The following is a 19,866-nucleotide window of genomic DNA, read 5'->3' as shown; positions in this document are numbered from 1 at the left end:
AGATTTCCTGGGTAGTCAAGGATGTGTGTGGCCAAGGAAGAAGGGCTGATGGAGTCGTGCAGAAAACAAAAGGCAGGCGCAAGGGTTTGGGGGCCGAATCACAGCGTCTGCGCGATAGAAACGAGGCTGAGTGGGCACCCGTGGAGAATGACTGGCGCCTTTCGGACTTCCAAGGTATTCTGCCTCCCAGGACGAAAAGCCCTTTCTATTGCATCTTGGGAGCTGTGGCTAACCCCGATGCATGGAGGGACGGGTAGTCTTTCCCTCCCCTGTTTCCGCTACGCTCCCGCCTCAAAGGCCGCCTTCATCCATCTTTCCCAGCAAGCTCCGCGCCAGCGCCGGCCGCTGATTGGCTGCAGTAAGAGCAGGCAGCCTGCCGGCAGCGGTTACCCGGGGTTTCCGGTACTAGGCCAGAGCGGGGAACGCCGTCCGACGTCGGCGGTGAGGTGAGTACAGCTGCGGTCGGTAGGACGAGAGTGTCAGAGGGCCTGTGGGCCCGGACACATCGGCTACTGGGGGAATCGCGTCAATTCCGTGCGTGGGCTGTAGTGAGGCGGTCGTCCTGCGCATGCGCGGGCGTTCGGCGCGGCTGAAGGGCGCGCGGGGCGTGGGTGGCTACGCGCGCGCGCGCGAGGCCCACGTGGGACCTGGGGGGCGGGGGAGGGGGTCGGGACTCGAGCGTCCCGCCACGTCAGTCTGAGGCCGGGAGCCAATCCCGCGCTCGGATTGCGGTGAGGGGGCCGTGTTCGTGCCGGGAAGTGGCTCTGGGAGAAAAGAGGCCTCTTTCCTCACCCCCTTCAGGAGCAGCGCCCCGACAGCCTGCCAGGGCCCGCTAGGGCCCCCTGACTGGCCAGAAACCGAGTACCATTGACTCCCTCCGGCGAAGTCCAGCCAGGTTGTTTGTTGGAAGAAGCTTTGTGCGCCTGGTGTTGGAATTTCTGGTCCAGGCTGCGAAGAATTTGGAAGTCTGGTAAATAGCAAGTGTGTTTCTAAAGGATCTGCCTCTAACCTAGCATTACAAATCACAATGAAGAACCAAGACAAAAAGAATGGGGCTGCCAAACAGTCCAACCCAAAAAGCAGCCCCGGGCAGCCGGAAACAGGACCAGAGGGACCCCAGGGGCGGCCCAGCCAGTCGGCACCTGCGACAGAAGCTGAAGGTTCCACCAGCCAGGCGCCTGGGAAGACGGAGGGTGTGTGCCAGCTCTGCTTTTCCGTGGGCAGGGGGAGGGGTTTATGGTACCAGCCTTGCTCCTGGAGTTAGAGGTTGAGGCCACTGTTTACCCAGAAAGGAGGAAATACCGAGTGGGAGGAGATAGTGCCCCTTCTGTGCGAGCCCCACGTCTCCTGGGGACATGGTAGAGCCTTCCCTCTTAAGACCTGGAACAGAACTCTTGGGAGTAGGCTCTGGCAGGATTTAATCAGGTGGCGTCCAAATGAGACAACCGTCAGCAAAGCAGTGTCCCCACTAGATATACCTCAGTCACCAGTGGGTGGTCGTCCTTCATATTGGAGGCATTTCTAGAACTATTTGAATAGCAAGACCTAGCTTTTGAAGGGAAGGAGATGGATTAGAAGTTAAGGTCCTGCTCTATGCCAGCCCTGCCCTATGTGCTGGATACTTAATGTTTGATTTCTCCTGTGCTCATAACATATTTGGGTGGTAGTAAGAAATAGGTAAATCATTTTGTAAGTTAATAAACTGAGGTTTAAAGAAGTTAGACAACATTTAACCCAAACTAGTGAGTTTGGGTCTGAAAAAAATGCCAACCCATAGCGTAACCATCTTACTTCTCACTCTTCCTCTTGTTTTTTCTTGCTGAAGGGGCTCAAGCCAAAGCAGTTCAGTCTGGGGCCCTCCGTGATGTCTCAGAGGAGTTGAGCCGCCAGTTGGAGGATATTCTGAGTACATACTGTGTGGACAACAATCAGGGGGGCCCAGGGGAGGATGGAGCACAGGGTGAGCCAGCTGAACCTGAAGATGCAGAGAAATCCCGGACATATGCAGCAAGGAATGGGGAGCCTGAGCCAGGAACCCCTGTATTAAACGGCGAGAAGGAAACCTCCAAGGGAGAGCCATGCACAGAAGAAATCCGTGCAAATGATGAGGTTGGAGACCGGGACCACCGAAGGCCACAGGAGAAGAAGAAAGCCAAGGGTCTGGGTGAGAAAGGGCAGCTTTTTGGAATGCTAGTGAGGGGAGGGAGTTTGGTTCTGGCATTCCATGGAACTAGCCTGCCCTGCTAGAATTCAGAGAAAAGTTTACTTCTCGGAGCAGCTGGTTTCCATAGTTTAATCAAGGCAGGGGATGCTGGATATTCTCTATTCAAAGCCTCCTGGTCTTGGGAGCAAGTGGGGCTGAAATCCAGCTGGTTCTCTTGCTGAGAAAATGAAGAGCAGGAGCCTTTGATAGACTTTTTTGAGGGGGAAGGGGATGGAACTGGGGATTGAACTAAAGGGCACTCAACCGCTGAGCAACATCCCCAGCCTTATTTTCTATTTTATTTAGAGACAGGGTCTGACTAAGTTGCTTAGTGCCTCACTTGGAACTCGAGATCCTCCTGCCTCAGCCTCCTGAGCCGCTGGGATCATGGGCATATGCCACCACACCCGGTCCTAGATAGACTCTTGAGCACCACTTCTAACCTGCTATGTGACCTTGGGCATGTCCTTTATCTCTTTGGATTTTATTTATTTTTTATTTTTATTTTTTTTTAAAGAGAGAGTGAGAGAGGAGAGAGAGAGAGAGAGAGAATTTTTAATATTTATTTTTTAGTTCTAGGTGGACACAACATGTTTGTTGGTATGTGGTGCTGAGGATCGAACCCGGGCCGCACGCATGCCAGGCGAGCGCGCTACCGCTTGAGCCACATCCCCAGCCCTCTTTGGATTTTAATATCCACATCTACATTAAGAGAATTGGACTAAACAAGGGTTGAAAACCAAAACCCAGTTGTCTGGATAAGCCAAATTAGACAGGAGGCCTTATGAGGACCAAGAGTGGGCCTGATTCAACCTGATTCAGCCATAGTTGCATGCACTCAACTGAATAGCTTAACAAAAGGCAACTAAAGTAGTAGAAACCAAATAAAACCCATCTGTGGGTTGAATTGGGCCTCTGTCACTGGCTAGCAGTTTTCATGATGATTTCTTCAGGCCTTCCAGGGCTAACACTCAGGAGCCTGGTCTGTGCTGTGTACAGAGGAGGCCTTCAGGGGAGGCAGATGGAAGGCTCCATAATTCAGGCACAAGACAGTAAGGAAAAAGCAGTGACAGTTCAACGGCTGTGCATATGTGTTTAAGAATCTAGGTTAGGTCCCTGTCCTAGTCCCTATTCCCCTAACTTTTTTTTTTTAACACTTAGGACCACATATATGGAAAGGTTATTCATTTTAAAATTCACCATTTGGCTACATTTGTTGGCAGGAGTTAATTTCTCAAGGAGACCAGGACTCTTATTGCTACCTCTGTCAGAAAGGCCTTCCTTGCATTGAAACAGTAGCATTAGGTCACCTTTTGTCATTTGGTAGAGAAGGCAGTTTTTTCCTCCTCCTAGTGCTACTCAACCAAGGAGATTCCACAAAAATTCAGTCCTTTATTTAATAAGCATTCATTAATGAACACATGCTTTGTGGTGGCACTATGGACACTACTGGTGCTGCAATGATGTGCAGGATTCAGTTGGTTCCAACCTTGTTGAAGCACCTAGTCTAGTAGGGAACGTGGCCAGTTCAACAGGCAAAACAGAAAGTGTGATAGGGGAGGGTTACCTCAGTGCTCATAAGTGTGAGCCTGAGAGTGGGTGAGGGGAGGTGAGCCCTGAGAAGTGGGTATCTACCTTTGCTCCTTTTGCTTTATAGGGAAGGAGATCACATTGCTGATGCAGACACTGAACACACTAAGCACCCCAGAGGAGAAGCTGGCAGCACTGTGCAAGAAGTATGCTGAACTGGTCAGTTTGCCCCTTCCACTGGCATCCCCCTGCCTTTGTAAAGTCAACAGACCACCTGGCATAGGGCTATGTGGGGCAAGTGACTAGCTTAATTCCTGTTCAACCTTTCTCTGAACCTTTCCCTCATCTATTAAATGGGAGTCAATTCCCATCCTTCCACTTTAGTGCTAACAATGAGGTAAAACTTCACATTGTACTGAGAATTGAACTCAAGGACACTCAACCACTGAGCCAACCCCAGCCTTATTGTATTTTATTTAGAGGCAGGTTCTCACTGAATTGCTTAGCATCTCACTTTTGCTGAGGCTGGCTTTGAACTCCTGATGTTCCTGCCTCAGCCTCCCGAGCCACTGGGATTACAGGAGTGTACCACCATGCCTGACAAAACTTTGCATTTCTTAAAAGAAATTTTTTTGGGGGCAGGGGGTTATTAAGGATTGAACCCAGGGTGCTTACCCACTGAGCCACATCCCCAGCCCTTTTTTATATTTTATTTAGAGACAGGGTCTTGCTAAGTTGCTGAGACTGGCCTTTGAACTTGAGATCCTCCTGCCTCAGCTTCCCAAGCTGCTGGGATTATAGGCGTGCACCACCATGCCTGGCTTAAAAGAAATTTCTGAAAGAGCAATTCCCAGGTGGTAGAGCCCTACCTTGCTCCTAGTTTGTCAAATTCTATGTGATCTTGCCATAGTGCTTTTGGATACATCTTCCTAAAATAAGGAGATGCACAGGGCCATTATCACATTAACAAAATTAATGCTAGTCATTTGCTATTTATTTCCCTTTTTCCTCCAGAGCAGTTTTTCATCTCACTACCTCTTGTTTTTTTGTTTTTTTTTTTTTTCTTTATGAAATCAATGTATTGCAGAACCAGTTTAATTGTCCTGTATGAGGCATTATTTCTACCTTTATTGTCTTTGTAGTAGCATTTAACTTGTCCCTTTACCTTCGTAGTTCCACTAAGTAAAATAGAAGTTAGCTCTAAAAATTTGATTCAATTGAGGTTCAACATTTGCAAAAATAATTATTCTTAGGTAGTATACTCTGTTTCTTGTAGCATCACAAGAAATACCAAGTGTGGTCTTCCCTCTTTTGGTGTTGAAAGTGTTGACTATATTCAAGGGGGTCAGCCAAATCCCTCTGGACAGGTTTCCCATCAGTATTTGAATTAACAGGTTCATCTGTTAATGGTCATTACCTATTTATTTTATTTTATTTTATTTTATTTTATTATTGCTGTTTACCTATTTTAGAATTCTTTAATTCCATCCACATTTCTTTTTAAAGAAAAATTTTTTAACCTTGATTTTATTTATTTATTTATTTCTAAGTGGTGCTGAGGATTGAACCCAGGGTCTCATACTTGGTAGGCGAGCGCCTTGCCACTGAGCCACAACCCCAGTCCCTCCATCCACATATAACTGGTTATTCTGTTCTGGAAGAAATTTGTCTGGAAAATGGGGGCAACCATAACCTGACTAATGGGATTATTTTAATAACTAAAATAAAAAGGAAATCATCTTGGGCTGGGTATGTAGCGCAGTAGTAGAGCACTTGGCCTGGCCTACATGATGCCCAGCATCACAGAGTAAAAAGAAGAAGAAAATAACCTCCATTTTGGATAATCTGGCCAGGGAAAGAGGTTAAGGACTGTCAGGCCCAGGAATCACAGTTGTCTGTTGATACTGAAATAACCAAAAATGAGAATAGGAATTGGGTAGAGAACAAGAGTGAACCAGAACTGAAGTCTGGGAGGAATTAGAGGCAGCAATAGGGTCTGTGAATGTGTCTGAGGTGGGGTAGCAGGTAATTTCATCATAGTGTGAGAGTGTCCAGCAAGTTGGGGCCATGCAGTGGTCTGACGTATCTTGAGAATTCTGTATCTAAAGTCAGAGCTAGGATAGAAGCTGATCTGCTGGTTGTGTGACCTTACTGGTCCTAGTGAGTGTGCATGCCTGTATTCCTAAGATGGACCCTTGAGTTAATGTGGGGAATTCACAGGAGGAGCATGTAAATCACCAACATTGTGGGCCTATAAGAGTTCTCCTGGCCTGAGCTGCTTCATCTGGTGTCTGGGGATAGGCCAGTGCTCATCTCAGGAGTTCTTGGAGCTACATAATAATCCCCATAAGGAGACACCTCCCCCCTGCCCCAGGTGTTCAGTGTCCTCCCTATCCCCAGCTGGAAGAACATCGGAATTCACAGAAGCAGATGAAGCTCCTGCAGAAGAAACAGAGCCAGCTGGTACAAGAGAAGGACCACCTGCGTGGGGAGCATAGCAAGGCTGTCCTGGCCCGCAGCAAGCTTGAGAGTCTGTGCCGTGAGCTGCAAAGGCACAATCGCTCCCTCAAGGTAGGCCAGGGGGCCTCTCTCTCTGATCACTGGTCTTTGATTGGCTTTCCCCTCAAAAAGTAGTGTAGGTTCACGTTATACAAACACGTCACATCCAGTAATGCCCCACCTTCAAGAGAACTGCAACCATTGACATGTACTTGTCTTGAATAAGGTAAAGGTTAAGACAACTCCAAATGCAGTGGCCTTAGTATTTCTCAATTAGATGGCAGTCCCATCCTGTGTTAGTCACCTTTCCCTTTTTATAACAAATACCTGAGATAATCAACTTAGGCCTGAGGGGAAGGCAGGGCAGAACAAAACTGCTCACCTCAGTGCTGGGAAGAGGCCACTGGTCCCACCAACCCCTTTTGGGACATACTTCCAATGACCTAAAGATATTTCGGTAGGCCCCACCTCTTTTTTTTTTTTTTTTTTTTTTTTTTGATAGAACTGGGAATGGAACTCGGGGTCTTATGCATGCTAGGCAAGCACTCTGCTCACTGAACTATACCCCCAGCTCTTTTTATTTTATTTATTTATTTATTTAATTTTGAGAGAGAGTCTCACTAAGTTGCCCACACTGGCCTCAAATTTGGGATCCTCCTGCTTCAACCCCTTGAATAGCTAGGATTATAGCCATATGTCACAGCATCTGGCTAGGTCCCCATCTCTTTCTACTAGTGCCACACTGGGGACCAAGCCTTTACTACATGAATCTTTACAGGGGACAAAAATCTAAACTATAGCACCTACTAAGCAGATATCCAGTGCTTATCTCAGAGATTATTAGGATCCTGGATCCTGAGCATCTCCTAGGGTGGGTGGGGTCAGTGTGGTTAAAGCCTTGTTACTACCATGTCAGCAAGATAGGGGGTTGGTTGGTTGTTTTTGTACTGGGAATTGAACTCAGGGACACTCTACCACTGAGCCACATCCCCAGCCCTAATTTATATTTTATTTAGAGACAGGGTCTCACTGAGTTGCTTAATACCTTGTCATTGCTGAGGCTGGCTTTGAACTCACGATCCTCCTGCCTCAACCTCCTGAGCTGCTGGGATTATAGGCATGTGGCATCACACCCGGCAGCAAAATAGGTTTTGTGCATATATCCTCCCAAGTTTTTATATTTCTTATAGAATTTGAATGTGAATGTACAGTGTTTTGCAACTTGTTTTTCTTTTCTTTTTTTTTTTTAAAGAGTGAGAGAGAGAGAATTTTTAATATTTATTTTTTAGTTCTCAGCGGACACAACATCTTTGTTGGTATGTGGTGCTGAGGATCGAACCCGGGCCGCACGCATGCCAGAGGAGCGCGCTACCGCTTGAGCCACATCCCCAGCCCAACTTGTTTTTCTTTGTCCATTCTAGGATTGAACCCAGGGGATTAAGCATGTTAAGTAAGCACTCTGCCACTAAAGTATATTCCCAGCACTTTATTGAATTTTATTTTGGGACAGCCTGCCAAGTTGCTTTAGCCTTAAATTCATGTAATTCAGAATTCAGAATCCTCCTTAAATTCAGAATCCTCCTGCTTCGTCCTCCTGAGTTGCCAGGATTATAGGCATGGGCCACTAAATTTACAGTGTTGTACACCTGTTATTCCAGCTACTCGAGAACCCAAGGCAAGAGGATCACAAGTTTGAGGACAGCCTGTGCAACTTGCAAGACCTTGTCTCAAAAAAAAAAAAATAAAAAGGGCTTAGGTTGTAGTTCAATAATAGAGTACACAGGCTTTAGTCTCCAGTACTGTGGCAAAAAGTAAAATAATATAAATTTATTAAAGGTGACAAGAGTAAAGTTTTACATACAGGTTTTATATATATAATTTATTTTTATTTTTTGTAGTACTGGGGATTAAACTTAGGGGCATGTTACCACTAAGTAACATCTCCAGCCCTATTTTGTGTTTTGTTTAGAGACAGGGTCTCCCTGAGTTGCTTAGTACATCACTTTTGCTGAGGCTGGCTTTGAACTTGCGATCCTCCTGCCTCAGCTTCCTGAGCTGCTAGGGTCACAGGCATGTGCGCCACTGCTCCCAGCATATACTGTTCTTTTTTTTTGTCACTTTATATAATGTCTTGTTTTTTTTCCTCGGTTCATGCAGCAATATCATTCTTTTTTACAGCAGTGTTGGGTGGATATATGTGTGCTTTTCGTTTGGTACTGGGAATCAAACCCAAGGGTGCTTTACTGCTAAGGTACATCCCTAGCCCTGTTTTGTTTTTTCCCTTTTTCCTTTTTTTTTTTTTTTTTTTTTTTTTTTTTTTTTTTTTGAGACAGGGTCTCACTAAGTTGCTTGGGGCATCATAAAGTTGCTGAGGCTAGAGTTGTTTCCAACTTGGTTTTTTTTTTTTTCTTAAAGAGAGAGATGAGAGAGAGAGAGAGAATCTTAAGATTTATTTTTTAGTTCTCGGCGGACACAACATCTTTGTTGGTATGTGGTGCTGAGGATCGAACCCGGGCCGCACGCATGCCAGGCGAGCGCGCTACCACTTGAGCCACATCCCCAGCCCTCCAACTTGTTTTTTTTTTTTTTTTTTTTTAACTGGCTATTGAACCCAGGGGCCTTAACCACCAAGCCACATCCTCAGCCCTTTTGTTTTGTATTTTATTTAGAGTCAGGGTACTGCCAAGCTCCTTAGGGCCTGGCTGAGTTGCTGAGGCTGGCCTTGACCTTTCGATTCTCCTGCCTCAGTCTCCTGAGCCACAGGGATTACAGGCATGCACTATCACATCCGGCTTCCAATTTTTCATGATTACATAGAGAGCTACAATGAAATTTCTTATTGTATATATCCACAGCCATTTATGTAGAATTTGTAGGATAAATTGCATAAGTGAAATGGCTGGGTCAAAGACTATGCACATTTTAAATTTTAATAGATTTTTCTAGATTGCCTTTTTTGGGAGCAGGGAGGGTACCAGGGATTGAACTCAGGCATTCGACCACTGAGCCACCTCGGTCCTATTTTGTATTTTATTTAAAGACAGGGTCTCCCTGAGTTGCTTAGTGCCTTGCCATTGCTGAGGTTGGCTTTGAAGTTGCAGTCCTCCTGCCTCAGCCTCCTGGGCCACTGGGATTATAAGCATGCCCCACTGCCCAGTTTAGATTGCCTTCTAATGAGGTGGCAGTATATCCCAACCAGCAATATCTAATTGTCTAATTTTATACTATTCTATTACCCTGGGTATTATTAACTTTTAACAACTTGCTTTCTGGGGTTTCAGGGAAGACAAGCACATTAAAACAGGAATACTTAATCTGGAGCCAGGTGGAATAGCACATAGCTGTAATCTCATCTACTTAGGAGGCTTTGGCAGGAGTATCACAGGTTCAAGGCCTTTTTGAGCAACTCAATCTTAGTGAGATCCCATCTCAAAAATCTAAGAGAGTTAGAGGGTGCTGGGGATATAGCTCAGTGGTAGGGGTTTTGTCTAGCCTTCATGAAGACTTGCTTCAATCCCCAGTACTGCCAACAAAAAGAATATCTAAAATACTTTTTCTGGAGAATTTAGGAGGTCTAAGCTGTTTCAAAATGTAGCTGCATTTTTTCAGGGAATTTCATTGGATATCAATTGATATACAGAGGGGTACATTAGGAAACATCATTGAATGACATCCTGCAGCCTGGCTCCAGGCTTAGTGGCAGAGAGGGCTCTTGGCACAGATCCCTGTGGGATAGTTGTGGGAGCCTTGTGTTGCTGGCTAGGGAACAGTGGATGATGATGCTGGGCTGGCTTCTCTGCCCAGGAAGAAGGTGTGCAGCGTGCCCGAGAGGAAGAGGAGAAGCGCAAGGAGGTGACCTCACATTTCCAAGTGACACTGAATGACATTCAGCTGCAGATGGAACAGCATAACGAGCGTAACTCCAAACTGCGCCAGGAGAATATGGAGTTGGCTGAGAGGCTTAAGAAACTAATTGAGCAGTATGAACTTCGAGAGGAGGTGAGGTTGTCATGGATAGCAGTGGTGACCATCAGATCGTGAGGTTCTTGGTGTGTGCTGGGTACTAAAGCAGCACACCTCAGTCTTCATTCCATTCTTCCTCCTTCCTTGAAAAGAGGAATGTTATTCCTCATAGATGATAAACTTAGGTTGGAGAAGAGACCAGCCTACAACCACACAGTTCACAGTTCCTGTTTTAAAGAACAAGGCCATGTATCTGTTTGAGTTAAAACTATCCACATTTTAAAATGGAGGTGTGTGGTATACCTCCAGCAAAGCTTGGGGCAGCACCTCCAAATCAGACACTTTAGCATTGAAACTTCTACATACTTCCCTAGATTATAAATAGGTTTACAGTGGTACATTTGAAGTTTGGCAGATTTTGGTATTTCAGTTTTCAGAACTTTTTCTTATTTCATTTTTAATTTTTGTGTTAGTGGAGATTGAACCCATGGATCCCACATGCTAGGTAAGAGCTCTACACCTGAGCTACATCCCCAATGTTTTTTAGGCTTTTTGGAATTTGGAATTCCAGGGGAAGTGCTGGACCTGTAGTAGGTGTGGAATCCAGGGGATATATCCACTGATTTGCGTGCTGCTTGGCTGCCCCTGCCACTTGGAAGGTCAGGGTGTCCCTACCTTGCCTAACATTGGCTGCTGTAGCAGTCACTTGAAACATTCAGTCCCTTTTGCCAGTCATGTGTTTTCTGGTCATGAGAAGGGAAATGTGCAGCTACCTTACAGGCCTGGCTGGGGACCTTCTCTGAACCAGGTGCCTAGGGGGATATAGGCAGGACCTGCTCTCTTGGGATTGCTTTTCAGTATTGTGAGTATGTTGTACAGGACCTAGAGGGGAATCCTTGACCCACCCCTTAATTCTCTGTTCCTTGGGGGAAAGGCTGCTTGTGGTTTGAGGGGAGTTAGTCTGGTTTGGGCCCTGAGCTCCGAGAGACATGAAGTCTTTCTGGGCCACTAGAGTGAAGTACCACCTCCCAAGAATCTGAGGATCCTCTCTCCTTCCTTCCCCCAAGGCTGAAGACTTAATGTTGCCTATGGAGGAGGAGATGCAGGTCAATCAGGCCCTGCAGCTTCTCACTGCCCTCCCTAGGTTCAAGTATTCCCACCTGCTCCTTCTGAGCCTCTGAATTTTAGATCACAGGTGACTGGAACTCATCCTTTCCCATACTGGACCTGTCCTCAAGATACCTTCCCTTCTCCATCTGAAAAATAGATTCCCTACATCCCTTTTTTCAGTAAGTCCAGGGGATTTTACCTTCGAAGTAACCTGTGAGTGTATCACCTTCTCCATCCTTCTCTGAACTGAGGTCCCCAGAGCTCCTCCAACAGTTAAGACAGCTATTCTTTGAGATGCATGGTCTAGTCTTTGTCTATAGAAATGGCAGTTCTCTGCCAAATGAGCTAGACTGTTCGTAGAAGTGCTGCTTTGCCCTTTCTTCCCACTTACAAGGGAGTCAGGGACTGCAAACGTGAAGACTGCTGGCTCCATGAGGTGGTCAGTCTTGGAGCTACAGGTTTGAGTGTATTAATTGCTTGGCTTCCTGGAATTAATTCCAGTCATTAACCCCTAAGCTTGCCCTAGTCAATCTCAATGGAAGAGAAACCAGGTGAAGTTGGGGTGTTGACCATAATCTTGGTACATGGGGCCCACATCTTGTACATGTTGTTGAAGTCCAGTGTGTCAGATCATGATGGAGGTTAGGCAGTATGCCTGGTCTATGGATGGGGCCTCCTTGAGAAAGGGAGCTCCTAACGTGCAGAACCCTCTCACCATCTTACCTGCAGCATATTGACAAAGTCTTCAAACACAAGGACCTGCAGCAGCAGCTGGTGGATGCCAAGCTCCAGCAGGCTCAGGAGATGCTGAAGGAGGCAGAGGAGCGGCACCAGCGGGAGAAGGATTTTGTGAGGCTCAGGTCCCAGGACTGGGGTGGGGGGAGGGTATAAGGTGGTGGGATAGGTTCTGGTGCAGCTTGGAATCGACTTTGTATTGATGGCAAGTTGTTGCCTGCTAGTCCAGTCAGTTGCCCATTAAACAATCTAAGAGCAGGTAGCCTCAGTGAGGTCAGTGCTTGTAGAAAAAAGGCCAAACAGCCCCTGGAGCTTCTGACAATGTCTGGGATTCTGTCTTGGAAATAGCTCCTGAAAGAGGCAGTGGAATCCCAGAGGATGTGTGAGCTGATGAAGCAGCAGGAGACCCACCTGAAACAGCAGGTAAGATAGTGGAACCTGACCCAGGGCCCCATCCTCGGGGTAGTGAAATGGGACCTTCATTCTAGAAGTAGCTCTGCCTAGATTGCTATGTGACCTTGACTGAACCTTTGTTCTTTATTACACCTCTGTGGTGGTGACCAGGTAGCTAAATGAACTCAGAGGACTTCATTCCTAGCTTGAAAGTTGTGTTGCTTTTGAGGAGATGGAGACAAAAGTTTGTTAAAAGTGGGGGGATCTTGATATTTTGAAATCACTCCAAATCTTAGTTTCCAAATTTAGCATTTTGGATTTATCCTTCCAAATACATGTTTGTTTTGTTTGTTTATTTGTTTTACTGGAAAATGATATCTGAATGCAGTTATTGGGTCAAAGGGCCAGAGAGGTCTGAGTATATTGACCAGAGGTACCTTCCAGAGAAGCCCAGTCTTACATGTGGATTTCTTTCTCACCAGCTTGCCCTGTACACAGAGAAGTTTGAGGAGTTCCAGAACACTCTTTCCAAAAGCAGTGAGGTATTCACCACATTCAAACAGGAAATGGAAAAGGTAATGATAGTCTAGACCAGGTGTGGCTGCTGAATTGAACATGGAATCTGCCGTCATAAAGCCCCCACTCCATAGGGCCTCCTGGGAAGCTGTACATAGTTACTGTGATTGATATCTGTAGGGAGCTATCACAGCCTTTTCACCCTGGAGGAGGGGTACTCTGACCTTATATGTGTGTGTCTGTGTGTTGTCCTGGGGATGGTGAGGATGGAACCCAAGGCTTGAATGTAATAGGCAAGCTCTCTACTGCTGAGCTACATCACCAGCCCTGATAATGGACCTTTTTATCCTGGGCCTTGTATGTGTTAAGCATGCATTCTACCACTGAATATACCCCCAGCGTAGACATTTAACTAGAGATTTCCTAACTGCGAGGTGGCACAGATGTGATGATCTTTCCCCACTTTGGAGACAGATTCATAGGTAGCCCAGCTCTGACCATTTCCTTCCATCTATCATGTAACTCAGATGACTAAGAAGATCAAGAAGCTGGAGAAAGAAACTACCATGTACCGGTCCCGATGGGAGAGTAGCAACAAGGCCCTGCTTGAGATGGCTGAGGAGGTAGGTAGAGGGTGACTGGAGCTCAGGGCAGGGGATGCAGTGTATTAGGCTCTTTTATGTTCTGTCAGTCGGTGACTGCTAGTGTGAAGTGGAACTGGATTCCTGTGTATGTCTCTCCAAATTCAAAGGCAGTATTCCTATTCCCAAAGGGAGGTGGTGAGCCCCATGGTAAGTCTGCAGTTGAACCCCAGGGAGCAAGTGGAAAAATAGGTTGAAGAAGCAGAAAAATTAGGGGTGTCAGTGATTCATGTGATTTGCATTCAGAGCAGCCCAGATAATTTTACTTTGTGGCTTATGGTATTAAAGAAAGGAGCTAGGGGCTGGGGATGTGGCTCAAGCGGTAGCGCGCTCGCCTGGCATGCGTGCGGCCCGGGTTCGATCCTCAGCACCATATACCAACAAAGATGTTGTGTCCGCTGAGAACTAAAAAATAAATATTAAAAATTCTCTCTCTCCTCTCACTCTCTCTTAAAAAAAAAATTAAAAAAAAAAAAAGAAAGGAGCTAACTCTGATGAAACACTTACTGTAGACCAGTCTTGCTGAATGTTTTGTTTTTTACTTTTTGTTTTTAATATTTATTTTTTAGTTGTAGTTGGACACAATACCTCTATTTTATTAATTTATTTTTATGTGGTGCTGAGGATTGAACCCAGGGCCTCACATGCGCTAGGCGAGTGCTCTACTGCTGAGCTACAACGCCAACCCTAGCTGAATGTTTTAGATATGCCAGTTCACTGAACCCTCTCTTGAGACCTAAGGTTGGTGTTTACAGTCCTGTTTACAGATGAGATAAGCTCAAAAAATAAATGTTTTGCCAAGGTCATCTGGTAGAAACTGGAGGAATACATTGTCTAACAAAGCCATGCCCCTTCTCTGTACCATACTACCCCCAGGTGATAGCCAAGCCATAGCATAACCAGGGCTGTTTACTGTAAGGGGCCAGCTTTTGACTGGGCTGCTCCCAGCCTTGTTGAATGTTTCCAACTAAGTGGTAGTGAGGTGGGAGATTGCTCACTACTACTGAAGAACCCATTTCTCTCCATAGAAAACACTTCGGGACAAAGAGCTGGAGGGCCTGCAGGTGAAAATCCAGCGGCTTGAGAAGCTATGCCGGGCACTGCAGACAGAGCGGAATGACCTGAACAAAAGGGTACAGGACCTGAGTGCTGGTGGCCAGGGCCTCCTCACTGACAGTGGCCCTGAGCGGAGGCCAGAGGCAGCCCCTGTCTCCAAAGAGCAGGTTGGCGAGGGGCCTGGGGTTCAAGCACCCAACTCCCCAAGGGCCACAGAAGTTCCTGGCTGCTCAGGAACACCATCCACAGAAGGATCAGTCCATACAGGGCCCCAGGAGCCCACCTCTGCCACCGCCTAGAGAGCCTGGTGCTTAGGGTGTGCTGGGAAGGGAGCAGCAGCTCAGCCAGGCCTGGTCCATACAAGGCTCCCATGCTAAGCAGCCCAGTGCTGAGGCCAGGGTGTTCTGACCTGGCTGGCATCTGATACTTGGCAATTTTGGATTTTGTGGGTCAGTTTTACATATATATGACATATGTGCAAGACCTCATGCATTTATGTCTAAGTGTACATTGGGCTTGCATTGAGGGTGGGGTGTACGGATGAAGTCAGTGGCTTTCCAGAGCCCTGGAAATCCACAAAATGGCTGCAGACAGGTGTTTACCGCCACTACCCAGTACATAGTACTGTGTAGCAAGTTTGTATGATGAAAGTTCTTATTGTACACCTGCCAGGTTCATTGTGAGCTAGTGAATCTCATAGAGGCATTGTCATCTGTAGCTGCCATCACAGAATGCTGGCAAGACAAGTGACATGAGTGTTTCCCTGCCTAATTTGAGGCTCATACCCCTCCCAGCCCTTCAGAGCTCATGACAGGTGATAACACCCGGGCCAGTCTGCATTCTTTGTGAGCAAGGCTTGGGCGGCTTGGGTTCTCCTAGCTTCCCTGGAGGTTCCATTGCTTTTTGTAGCCCGGGAATGGTGCCCATGCTCAAGAGTCTTGGCAGGGCACTTGGAGTTGGTGGTTGAGCTGCTTTCCTGCCTAGGACGAGGCACCTGGAGAATGTTTCTCTGTGGGATGATGTGCTGTTTGGGAGCCCCTTGGGCACTGCTTCCCCTGCCCTCTGATAGTGCCAGGACCAGGCCAATGTTGCTTCTCAGTAGCCTTATCATTCACAGGTGCCTCTCTAGCCTGCACAGATGATTGACAAGAGATCACCCAAAGGATTCTTTCTGAAGGTTTTTTGTTTTGCATGTTGATACTTCATACTGAGGATCTTCTGAGGAAGGAAAAGGGAGGGTGCTGTAGCAGTGGTACTGGGTGCCTGGCCTCCATTGTCCCACCCTTCACCATCCCACCTGGCTCCCTTGCCATGTTGGTGCTGAGGTTTCCTGTTTGGTAAGATCAGATTATTTAAGAGAAATGAAAGAGCTTCTTATGGCTTTGCCACAAGCTTGCCTATGGGTTTCAATCTTAGGAGGCTACCACTGGTTCCTACCACCACTGTCTCCATGCAGCAGCAGCTGGGCCCAAGGGCCAGCTGCCCTCTTGGCTTTACGGGTCTGTTTCTGCTCTCCTGACACCCCAACTGTGCAATCCTTGAGGTTTCCCTGACACCTCCTTGCCCAAGAAATGAGTCCTTGGGATTCCACCTCTTCTGTGTAGGAGCCCCCAGTTGTTGTCTGACAGGTAAAGAATGAGATTCAACAATAGCCTGAGCCCTGGAAATCCATAAAATGGCTGGAGATGGGTGTTTACCACCACTACCCAGTATATAGTACTGTGCAGCAAGTTTGTATGATGAAAGTTCTTGTTGTACACCTGCCAGGGTATTTACCACTCTTTGTATAGAGCAGTTTCTTGGGGCAACAGAATGAGTCTTGGAAGCAGGGCTCTGCTGGGTCTCTAGTGAGCTAAGAGCCTCAGACTAAGATAGGATGGGTAGGGTTTTGCTTCCTGGTATACTTCTTTGAACTAGTTTATTATTCCACAGGTCCCTTCATCTTCCCCTAGCCCTTAACTTAAATTCCCCCAGATAAATAGGTTCATGAAGAGTGTTATATAGTCCTGAATCATGTTGAGACTTAAGAGATGGCAAATGAATCCCACCCCTCTTTCCCTTGGGTATCACTGATCCACTTCACAGTGTGTTCTGCTAACCCATAGTATATTCTTAATTCACTGAATATGCCCCAGCAACAATGTTAAGTAAGTCTTTGCCATCGTTGGCGGAGATCTGCTCTCCTGTGGAGAAGTGTTTTCCCAAGGTCTTTTCCTTCCCTTCTTTGAAGTCCCCGTGTTTGGTGTGTTCCATGCCTCTGCTGGCCCCAATAAGGCCTCCCTTCCCCGGCCCCTGTGCCAGGCTGAGGTGTAGAACTGCCAACTCCACAGAGGGTGTGCTAGATTACAGAGGTGCCGAGAGGAGTCAGAGCTGCCTTCCCCCTTGGAGAAAGTGGAAAGGCCTACAATGGCCTACATAATTGCCTGCCTCACTTTAGCTACCTCTTAAAGCCCATGGGGGGTTAGGTCTGTTGGATCCCAGTGTGATGGGATGGGAGGCTACAGTGTGTAGGTGGCCCCAGCTGGACTCCTCCAGGTCAGGACCAGGTGGAACCTTGGCTCTCAGCTCGACACATTTCTAGGTACCCAGATCAATCTGTAGATGGGGATTTCTTTTTCTTCCTCTCCATTGACCAAATCTTACCAATCACTACAGCTGCTCTGCTCACTCTGCTTTCCAAAGTCAGCCTGGGTGCCACTCTAACTGGCCAGGAGTCTGGGCCAGATGTGGGGGAGGTGGCCTGTCCATGAGTGAGGGCCAGTGCCTTCCTCACCAGGTGAGTCCCATGCACATAACCTCAGTTTTAGGACCAAGAGCTGTGTTGGTTTCTTAGATTGTTAGTTTTCCCTCCAGGGGACCACAGTAGGTGAGGCTTAGAGCCTAGCAGTTGGCTGTGCAAACACGTGTAACTCATGTTCAGGACGTTGTCCAGCTGAGAGCTTCATGCACACCAGATTTTGAGAGGTGTCAGCAGCACTTTTTGTTTGTTTGTTTGTTTGTTTGTTTTCCATGAGATTTTTGGACCACGGGCTGAGCTCAGGCACTTTGTGTACGAATGTTATTTCTGTAAAGACGGTTATTTAAGCCTCCTCCATTCCCACCATGTTGGCCCTACCAAGGACTGACTGAGAGGCCAGTGGAGCTGCCCTGTGCGGGGCGGCTGAAGCCTGCTGAACTGCTACTCCAGCCCTCACCTTGCACAGCACAGGGTTGATCACTTGGGACAGCCAGGCATTTGCCCGCTCCTCTCACTCTGCCTAGGGAGGGAGATGCCTGTGTTCCTGTAACTGCTTTCCTTATGGTCCATCCTGGCCACCCAGACTTGTCTGAAGTTGTGCTGACAGCTTTTTGGGGGGGGGGGAGTTAATCTCCTTTTGGTATTCACAACAGCCAGGGACTTTATTGATGTATTTTAAACCACATTAAATAAAGAGTCTGTTGCCTTACTTATTCCTCTCTTGCCTTGTGGTCATTTGATGTTTTTGGATACATCTGGTCCCTGCCATCATCACTGATGTCTGGATCTACTGCAAAGTGGCTATGGCTATGCCTAGCATCCTTTACCTTTCAGTGTTTCCTCCTGCCTTTTGGCAGTCACCACAGACTCAGGACACTGACATTTACTTAAGCTGCCTTTGCCCTTGGCAAAGTTAGCATGTGAGGTGATTCTTTTTTTCCACTCAAAAAATGTCCCTGAGCCAGGCACAGTGGTGCATACCTGTTAATCCCAGCAGTTTTGGGAGCCTGAGGCAGGAGGATCACAAATTGAGACCAGCCTCAGCAACTTACACCCAGTCTTTTTTTTTTTTTTTTAAGGCTGGGGATGTGGATCAGTGGTTAAACACCCCTGGGTTAAAAAAATAATAATAAAAAATAAAATAAAAAAAGATTGTCCCTGGCATCTGGGGGCTCACAGACTAAAGAAGGAAAAAGGTCCTTTTAGGTAGGGAAAGGCCAGTGGTACTACATGGGAGCAGAGAGGAGGCCCTTGCCCCCTTTGGCAAGGGAGAGGGGTGGATATCTAGAAGGGCCTTCTGACCTGAATGGCAGGCAAATGATTGACAACTTCATGTAGTAATTAGGCAATTAACCTGGAAGTCCAGGTGAACTTATTAGAGGGTAAGGGAAATGAGGCTAGGGGCTCAAGCTTGTGCACCAGGCTAAGGAATTTAGGTCAAATCTAAAGGGCAGGGAAGAACCACTGAATGTTCAAGTGGAAACCAGCACATACATACTTGTAATCCCGATGATTCCAGAGGCTGAGGCAGGAGGATTGCAAATTCAAGGCCAGCCTGGGCAATTAAGCAAGACTCAGCCTGAAAAAATAAAAAGGCTTAGTGATAAAGTACCCCTGAGTTTAGTCCCCAGTAATGTGTAGGGTCCATGAGTGAAGCAAAAGGCAGGGCAGCATCCCTAGCAGTGGCCTACCTAAGAGGATGTAAAAGAACCACCAGATTCCTTTTGATTTTTAAGCATTCCTTGACAAGACCATATTTTCCATTATTGTTTTCCTTGTACTGGGGATTGAACCCTGGGGCACATTATCACTGAATTATGTCCCCAGCCCTCCCCCCCCTTTTTTTAAGTGGTTGATAGACCTTTATTTTGCTTGTTTATATGTGGTGCTGAGAAACCCAGTGCCTCACACATGCTAGGCAAACGCTACATCCTCAGCCCCCCAGCTCTTTTTTAAATTTTCAGGCTGGGTCTAAGTTGTCCAGGCTAGCCTCAGACTTTTGGTCCTTTTGTCTCAGCCTCCTGAGTTATAGATTATAGGCATATGCTACCATGCCCCAGCTCATTCAGCTGATTTCTTTTTTTTTTTTTCAAAGAGAGAGTGAGAGAGGAGAGAGAGAGAGAGAGAGAATCCTTAATATTTTTTAGTTCTCGGCGAACACATCTTTGTTGGTATGTGGTGCTGAGGATCGAACCCGGGCACGCGCTACCGCTTGAGCCACATCCCCAGCCCCAGCATCTCTGCTATTAATTGAGGCTTCTGAGGGTGGGAACTGCAGGGGAGCTCCTGTACCCTCTACACTTTCCTGGAGTAGCCCTAGCACCACTCTGGCAGCTCTGGTAAGGGAGGAAAAGGACTTCCTGTTGTCCTCTCTCCCTCTGACTCCCAATTATTGAAAAATTCCTGAAGTAATGTCTCCCTTTCTAGAGTAGTCTTCAGAGTGCATATATCTGGGAATGAGCCTTCCACAGGTGCCTGCAGAA

The 19,866-nt window shown here is 46.9% G+C and overlaps 1 protein-coding gene across 2 annotated transcripts; it reads left to right on the top strand.

Annotated features, from left to right (window-relative positions):
- Positions 1–311: 311 nt before the first annotated feature.
- On the top strand, positions 312–18,098 carry TXLNA (taxilin alpha). Of its 2 annotated transcripts, none has more exons than XM_081306768.1 (11): positions 312–446; positions 802–1,193; positions 1,826–2,164; positions 3,861–3,952; positions 6,134–6,304; positions 10,037–10,231; positions 12,035–12,154; positions 12,389–12,463; positions 12,916–13,008; positions 13,477–13,572; positions 14,619–18,098. In XM_081306768.1, exons 2-11 carry the CDS (start codon positions 1,028–1,030, stop codon positions 14,943–14,945), a joined length of 1,674 nt encoding a protein of 557 aa, XP_081162894.1. In that variant the 5' UTR covers positions 312–446; positions 802–1,027; the 3' UTR covers positions 14,946–18,098. The 2 variants fall into 2 exon arrangements, with proteins under 2 accessions (XP_081162894.1, XP_081162895.1); XM_081306769.1 differs by having other exon boundaries at positions 315–446; positions 1,014–1,193.
- Positions 18,099–19,866: the final 1,768 nt, after the last annotated feature.

This window comes from Spermophilus citellus (genome assembly GCF_964194105.1).
Source record: "Spermophilus citellus genome assembly, chromosome: 9".
Lineage (NCBI taxonomy): Eukaryota > Metazoa > Chordata > Mammalia > Rodentia > Sciuridae > Spermophilus > Spermophilus citellus.
The sequence above is the reverse complement of the archived record's forward strand: the minus strand, read 5'-3'. Positions and strand labels throughout refer to the sequence as shown.

Excerpts from the sequence above, each read along its gene's own strand:
- TXLNA (XM_081306768.1), top strand. The coding sequence starts at position 1,028 with ATGAAGAACCAAGACAAAAAGAATGGGGCTGCCAAACAGTCCAACCCA. Across the intron at positions 12,155-12,388 it reads ACCAGCGGGAGAAGGATTTT|CTCCTGAAAGAGGCAGTGGA; the intron begins GTGAGGCTCAGG and ends TCTTGGAAATAG. Across the intron at positions 12,464-12,915 it reads AGACCCACCTGAAACAGCAG|CTTGCCCTGTACACAGAGAA; the intron begins GTAAGATAGTGG and ends CTTTCTCACCAG.